The sequence below is a fragment of the Mus musculus genome, chromosome X (genome assembly GCF_000001635.26).
Source record: "Mus musculus strain C57BL/6J chromosome X, GRCm38.p6 C57BL/6J".
Classification (NCBI taxonomy): domain Eukaryota; kingdom Metazoa; phylum Chordata; class Mammalia; order Rodentia; family Muridae; genus Mus; species Mus musculus.
The window spans coordinates 117,014,252-117,022,468 of NC_000086.7; the positions used below are offsets into that span (position 1 = coordinate 117,014,252).

Consider the following 8,217-nt stretch of genomic DNA (forward strand, 5'->3'; position numbering starts at 1 on the left):
AAAAAGGGCATTCCCTTTGCCCACCTTGAACACTAAAAGAGATCAGATTAGAACATTCTTCCTGTTTCTCAAGCCAAACTTTTCTTGAGCACGGATAAGAAATACTTGTGCATAAGGACAAGTTTCTATACAGACAACATAGTGCTGAAGTAGTTATTTGAGTAAGTTAAAACATGGCTGACAGTAGACATAGAGAATTATGAGACAGCACACCATGGCTGACACTGGAAGACTCATTGTGTATCCCAAGGTGATAAAGTGATGACAACACCCCCCAGAGAGCTCTGGCTTGGACCAGCTATGTCATCAGTGGAAGCCCCTGTGAGTGGGCTGCAACCAATGAAGGGTTGCTAGGATACATAGTACGGTACAAAGGGAGATGTTGGGCATTGGACTTGGACTTGAGGCCCACAGCCCAGCAGCAGGTCAGCAGAGAGCAATCAGGTCAGCAGAAAGCAGCCAAGTGGAGCCAAGTCATCCTGTGACATCGCACTCTGAGGCCACCATGCCAAGGAACAGGGAAAACTGTCTTCGAGAGTCTTCAGGTCGCCGCCACCGTCGCTCCCGCACCTCCAGAGCTGAGCTGATCTTTGCAGTGAGCCTGGTGGAACAGCATCTGAGGGAGATTAGCCGTGCCTGGAGGCTCAGTGATATGGTGCCCATCTTCCTGGCAGCCATCCTGGAGTCCCTCACCCGCAGGTTGCTGGAGCTTGCGGGCAATGAGGCCCAACGCAGAGGTACCGAGAGGCGCATCACTCCTGAACTGCTGGACTTGGCTGTCTACAGCAATATGGAGCTAAGTGATGTGTTCCAATTCATCACCATCTCCCAGGTGGCCCCGGCTCATCGCTAGCTACTAGCTTCTGCTGCTTCTTCGCTCTGCTTGGCTGACCTGCTCATCTGCTAGTCTGTTATAAATCAGTTAGTCCTGCCCAGCCTTTCCCACAGACAGCCCTGAATGGCTGATCAGCTTCATTCTAACCCTCTCCCAATTGTGTTCTTATTAAATAAAGCTTTATTTTGAAAAACAAAAGTTTCCGTATTTGATTCCATATAAAGCTGCTTTATCTAATTATTTATCTAATTCCTTCTCACCATTGTTAGGATATGTCATGGGCATTTCTATACTAAATTAGAAATTATTGCTACTTCTAAAAATTGCTTCTTTATAAGCTGATTCTCTTTAGTAGTATCTTACTGTTTTCAAATTTTTTATGCTCTTTAGTTTTTATTTGTACTTTTTCCCTTGCTGACCTCAAAACCTTAGCAATAAATACTATATATACTGCTCCCAATTTCCCTCTGTCCCTGGGAGAGGTCTGAAATTCATTTTCCTTCTCTCTCTCTCTCTCTCTCTCTCTCTCTCTCTCTCTCCATATCTATCTATGATATTACTATGTTTACTGGCTAGTTTTGTGTCAACTTGACACAGCTGGAGTTATCACAGAAAAAGGAGCTTTAGTTGAGGAAATGCCTCCATGAGATACAACTGTAAGGCATTTTCTCAATTAATGATCAAGGGGGAAAGGCCCCTTGTGGGTGGGACCATCTCTGGGCTGGTAGGCTTGCTTCTATAAGAGAGCAGGCTGAGCAAGCCAGGTGAGGCAAGCCAGTAAAGAACATCCCTCCATGGCCTCTGCATCAGCTCCTGCTTTCTGACCTGCTCCAGTTCCAGTCCTGACTTTTTTGGTGATGAACAGCAATATGGAAGTGTAAGCCGAATAAACCCTTTCCTTCCCAACTTGTTTCTTGGTGGATGTTTGTGCAGGAATAGAAACTGACTAAGACAAATTGATACCAGCAGAGTGGGGTATTCCTGTGACAACCTGAATGTTTTGGGGAGGACTTTGGAACTTTGGGCTTGAAGATCCATTCGTTGTTAAGAGCTCTGTCAGATGTTGTATAGGAGCTTGGAAGATAATGTTGAGAACAGTACAGAAGATGGAGTTCTGACTTGTGAAATTTCAGAGGGAAAATTAAAAACTCTTTTCAGGGCCATTGCTGTTTTGATTGTGAAGATTCTGTAGTTCTGGTTAGCTGGGGCTGAAGAATCAGCAGTGATTAACAAGATACCAGAACTACTAAAGCAAAAACTTTGGATTACTGGGACTATTGATGCTGGTTAGCTGGAGCTAAGAAATTAGTGGTGATTAAGAAGAGACAAGCATTGTTGAGGTGACATCTTCTGGGAAGTGTTTTCAGAAAGCACAAAGAGGCTATGTTCCAGAGACAGCCAAGGTTGTACCCCTGCTGCAGCAGAACTTGGTAATGTGTAAGGGTCACCCAGGTGGTACTGGTTTTGAAGGCATGAAGGGGTCATGCAGAGCAGCTGAGGCTCGGCACTGTGAGAGGCCATGGAAGGCCATTGGTGAAGGTGCAGCCTCAGTTGCAGTTGATGACCCTGGACTGAAGGGGTCATGCAGTGTTTTGGAGATGCCAGTACCATGAGATGACCACCAAGAGCAGCAGCAGCAGTGGAGTACAGGCATCTGGAGCCTAGAGGACGACACGTGTGCTACAAAGGGCAAGCCCTTGGAGGAGCCCAGAAGATTGTGAATTGGATCCCATATATTGGACGGTTGGAGGTTGAATTTTGCTTTTGATTGTGACTGTGCCCTGGTAGTTTTCCCTCTTGAAGGAAGTTTTTTAGTGAAGCCCACAGTTAAGAGACTTTGAATTTTAAAGTTCTTTGAATTTTAAAAGATGCTGGATAATTTAAAAGGATTGAACTTTTAATATGTAAAGACTATGGGACTTTTAAAGTTGTTTAGACCTTGGGGATGAATAAGAAACTAAGGGTTGAGGCTTACCACTGATGTGTTTGTGTGTCAAGTTGACAAGGGGTCAATTGTACTGGCTAGTTTTGTGTCAACTTGACACAGCTGTAGTTATCACAGAAAAAGGAGCTTCAGTTGAGGAAATGCCTCCATGAGATCCAGCTGTAAGGCATTTTTTCCATTAGTGATCAAGGGGGAAAGGCCCCTTGTGGGTGGGACCATCTCTGGGCTGGTAGGCTTGCTTCTATAAGAGAGCAGGCTGAGCAAGCCAGGGGAAGCAAGCCAGTAAAGAACATCCCTCCATGGCCTCTGCATCAGCTCCTGCTTCCTGACCTGCTTGAGTTCCAGTCCTGACATCCTTGGTGATGAACAGCAATGTGGAAGTGTAAGCTGAATAAACCCTTTCCTTCCCAACTTGCTTCTTGGTCATGATGTTTGTGCAGGAATAGAAATCCTGACTAAGACACCATGTCTCAAACTTTTCATGGTGAGACTAAGGCTAAGTCACTCTTATAATCGATTACTAACTATCCTATATGTTTCCATTTCAGCACACTATACAATATGTTCACATAGTTGTAAGTAATATGATTATCAAGATATTCATCGGGTATCTATACTTGTATATAAATCTTTTTCCAAGTCAATATTTTTTGATTATTTGGGAATTTCACATAATTCACACTGATCACACTTCTCAGTCCTCCAAAGCCTGGCCCCTGACCCTTGTGCCCCACCCTACAAAAATGAAAGGAGAAAAAAAAAACAACCAAACAAACAAACAAAAATTAAATAAAACCATAAATATAATTTGTGTTATTTGCATATTTAATGTAGCATGGTAGAACTTCCAGTGGCTAACCCCTTAATGAAAATGGAATCATTCCTCACTTGCTGCCAGAACACATCAAGTGTGGAGCACTACACTTCAACGTATTTATCACAATATTTAAAGAGTTTTTATTGACAACTCAATATTATCCAAAAAAGTTCAGAATATCCGTGATGCAACTCACAGACCATAGGAAGCTTAACAAAAAAGAAGGCCTAAGTGTGGATGCCTGAAATTCACTTAGAAGGGGAACAAAATAATCACAGAATGCAGAGGGATGGAGGAAACTTGGTGGGAGGAGAGAGGAAAAAAGGAGGGACAAGATTAGGCATGGGAAGAGAGAGGAGGGACACCAAGAGGGCCATGAGAATGAACTGAAATATGCAGCAGTGGGTGTAGGGGGCAAGGTAAACCTCAGGAAGTCCCAGAGACCAAGGATGTTAGAAACTACCAGGATTCAGTGGGGATGATATTAGCTGAAATGTCCAACACTTGGGAGCTGGAGCTGGAAGAGGCTACCTCCAAGAGATAAGCATGGCTCTCATTTGAGAAAGGGTGCCACCCAGCCATCTTCAAAAATTCTTGGCCTAGAATTGTTCCTGTATAAAGGAAATGCAGGGATTAAAAAGGAAACAGAGATTGAAGGAAAGATGATCCAGAGACCAACACAACTTGGGATCCATCCCATGAGCAGGCACCAAACACTAATGCTATTACTGATGCCATGTTGTGCTTACATACTGGAGCATAGCTTGTCCTCTGAGAGCCTCTACCAGCAACTGAGTGAGACAAATGCAGACACTTACAGCCAACCATTGAATTGAGGTTGGGAAACCCCTATGAAACAATTAGGGAAAGGACTGAAGGAGCTGAAGGAAACTGCCATTCCATAGGAAGAACAATAGTATCAAATAAATCGAACCCTCAGATCTTCCAGGGACTAAGCCACCAACCAAGGAGCATACATGGGGTGCTTTGTGGCCTTGGGCATATGTGAAGCAGAAGACTGCCTTGTATAATTTCAGTGGGAGGTGATGATATTAGTCCTGTGGAAACTTGATGTCCCAGGGAAGATGGATGCTGGTGGGAGAGAGGTGGGTGTGGATGGCCAGGTAGAGAAGTACCCTCTCATAGGTAGAGTGGAAGGAGGATGGTAAAAAGAACTCACAGAGTGGGGACCAGTGAGGAGGGGTAATTTTTAGAATATAAGTAAATAAAATAAGAGTTCTTTAGATATCTTCTTGTCTAGGTTGCTACTTTTGGGAGAAAAGGAAGAGAGATGGGTACCGAAGCCTATGACTTCCTTTCTTAAATGTGGATCTGCATTCTTAAGTGACTTTACAAAACATAGTTTCATTGTCCTTTGCAACCAATGGGAGCATGGCTCAGTTCATTTTGGATGATAGCATATGCTATGGGCCTCATCTTGATCTTGCATGGGAGTACTGATCACAGACATCAACATGGACCCCAGCTACAGCAGGACCACAGATCTGAATATGGCCCTTTGTGACACCATCTTCCATGAACTTCAATGTAGACTCAGGTGGCAGTGCAGACTACTTGTATCAATATGGGTGCAGGCTTCAGCAGACCTTATGTACCCCTAATTTGGCCTCCTGTAGCTGTATATGCTATATGTTGTAACACAGACCAAACTGGCACTATTGCCCATAGACATCAACATGGCTTCATGCTGCAGGACACCTCACAGACATTAGCTTGGCCTTTAGTAGTAACAAGGTCCACAGATATCAAAATGCCGCCCCACACACAGCAGCACCTTGGATTCTAACATGAACCTCAAAATTTTAACAAACTGAAGAGAACTTCTCTACTTCATACTCAGTTTCCCATATCCCGGTTTTCATCTTTCAAAACTATAATATAATATGATAATTAAAATATTAACCTTGATGCAGTTGTGAAATGAATGGTTTTATGAAAACCAGGATTTAAGGATTACTTGTTTTGGCATGTTATATCTACAACTATATCCTTATTTTAACACCAATGTCTGGAAAGCACTAACTGACTAGTTCTGACTAATTTTTTCAGTAAGAAGACTATTATCCAAGTGGAACCAGAAAGTATGGACCATTTTTAGATTGGCTATTTACAAGCATATACTTCTTTGGATACTCAACCACAATGTTCTAGGAGTAGTTCAGAGTTAGTTTATATATCATTTATATAGTTAATAGTTTATTGTTTTTTATTGTTAAATAGTATTCTGTAAAGAACATGCACAGAGTTTGCTAAAACACTTAATCACGGAAAGTCAATGGGCTGTTCCCTAGAGATAAACTGTGTTGGAACTTCTATATGTACTGTGCACTGTATATTATTTCATTGTGAGTAAATTTAATCAGATTTCTGTGCTATAATGCCAAAAAATAAAATATTCTGTCACATTATAGTTGAATTCACAGTGTTATCTTTATTGTAGCTATTATTTAAACTATCTTTTTAAATACAGTTTTTGTATTATAATTAAAATGGTATTCATGATGCTTTTGATGTACTTTGGATTTGATTATATGATAAGAATTAGGAATGATATACCCTGGTATTTTTAATTTTCTGAGGAACTGACATCTTTTCTATAGTAGCTACAACATTTATATTACCATTAACAATATGCGTATATTCATTTTTTTCTTTTCAGAAACAATTGGTCTCCTCTTTCCTATGACAATTCTTATAATTTTTTTTCATTAAAAGAATTAAATGAATTAGAAGAATTATTTGAGGGAATGCTTCTGCACATGTAAGTGCATATGGAAGAAGATGTAATTTGCATGCCACAGTGTACATGTAGAAGGAGGCCAGAGGACAACTTCTAGGGCTCGATTCTCATCATCCACCTTTGTGGATGAAATTCACTCTTCATTTTTGGAGGGAAACATCCCTACTTGCTCAGATGGCTTACCAGATCCTCTTTTAATTTTTGACAATAGGTACACTTATGCACATAAGGTATTTTTATATGCTTGCTCAAACTTTTTATATCGTCTTTGATCATTTTTAGTTCATGTTAGTTCCTTTATATATGACTGTCAATAACTTTACTGAGTTGTTTTCTTATTTGATGGGGGATGGACAGAAGTCAATACAGAATTGTACTACTTCATCTTGATGGAATATGAACTAGTTCCATTTACAATTTAAAAATAGAAATCAAATTCTTATTCTATTTCAAAGTAAGCTCAGGGTTATATCCAACTCCAAAATCCTAAGAAAAAACAATATATAATGGTCAGAAAAGGATAAACTTTTATTATTTGTCTTTATAGGATTAATCTTTTCTTGTTATATCATATGCATATTGAGTTTTCTTTATTATAAATTACTACCATTGGGACTAAGATGGTTATATCCTATCTATCTATCTATCTATCTATCTATCTATCTATCTATCTATCTATAGATAGAAGAATCAACCATCAATAATAAATATATTTCAAAACATTAAACTTAAGGTAATTTTTTTCTTTGAACAACTGCCAGATCACAGAGAGTTTTATTAATATTGGTTCAAGACCTTCATATGATCTTCAGATATTGTATTTAGTAAAATGGATTTTCTTCTATTCATTCTATTTAGTTAAATGTTGCTTTTACTATTCATAGTTTCTGGAACAAAAAGTACTCACTAAATAAATCTTAAAAATTATCAGAAAGGCCTTTTTATGAATATAGGAGATCACAATTTTATAGAAAAGTTCTTAATAGGTAGAGAATTAGAGGGGAATCAGAATCCCCATTTTGGATACTCTAAAGTAGAGCAAAAATAAGTATGAAATATTTTTTTCATAAATTCTTAAGATAGTATTTATAACATTTCAATCCAAGCCCTTTTCTATGTCAGAGAGCATCTCCCTATCTTTTTTGCTCTATTTTTATCTAATCTAGTCTGATATTTGTCAAATCTTCTATATATTCTAATTAAACATGAGTTACATAGCTTCACCTTGTTTCAACAAACACAGGCTGGTTATATAATTCAGTGGGACAGTGCTTGCCTAGAATGCCTGACAAGCATGAGTACACTAGAGGGAGGGAGGGCAAGGACAATGAGTAGGGCATTTTGGGAAGTAATAGCAGGAGAGATTCTGAGGAGCAAATTCAATCCTCTGTTAATAACAATTCAATAACAGCAACTGAGAGCAGACCAGAAATAAGTACTAAGCTCTCAGCATGGAAATAAACTTTACAGTTAACTGCACACATACCACCAGTCTTTCATAGTTACTGCATTCTTACTGTTGCTTATAAAAGATCTTGATGCAAGCAATTTCTGTAGTGGTTCCTTTTATAACACAATATAAGAAAGTGGTAATAGAAAGATTCTATTATTAGTATGGAGTAAATGTCAGAAAATACTGTCAGACTAATTATGTTGTCACAGTAGTCATTTTTTCTAACAGATTTTAATAAATTTTATATCAATAATTTATGCTATATAAAGTTAGGTGACTGATTTTATAAAATTGATATTCATAAATGCCTTAAAATATGAAAAAACTATATGAAAGCTTTGGTATTGAGAGAAAGAAGGAAAGAAAGAAGGAAGTGAAGAAAGAAAGAAAGAAAGAAAGAAAGAAA

At 39.1% G+C, this 8,217-nt stretch overlaps 1 protein-coding gene across 1 annotated transcript; it reads left to right on the forward strand.

Annotated features, from left to right (window-relative positions):
* The first annotated feature begins 505 nt into the window (after window positions 1-505).
* H2ab1 (H2A.B variant histone 1) lies at window positions 506-853 on the forward strand. Its single transcript, NM_001102665.1, has one exon. It carries the CDS (start codon window positions 506-508, stop codon window positions 851-853), a length of 348 nt encoding a protein of 115 aa, NP_001096135.1.
* The last annotated feature ends 7,364 nt before the right edge of the window (window positions 854-8,217 follow it).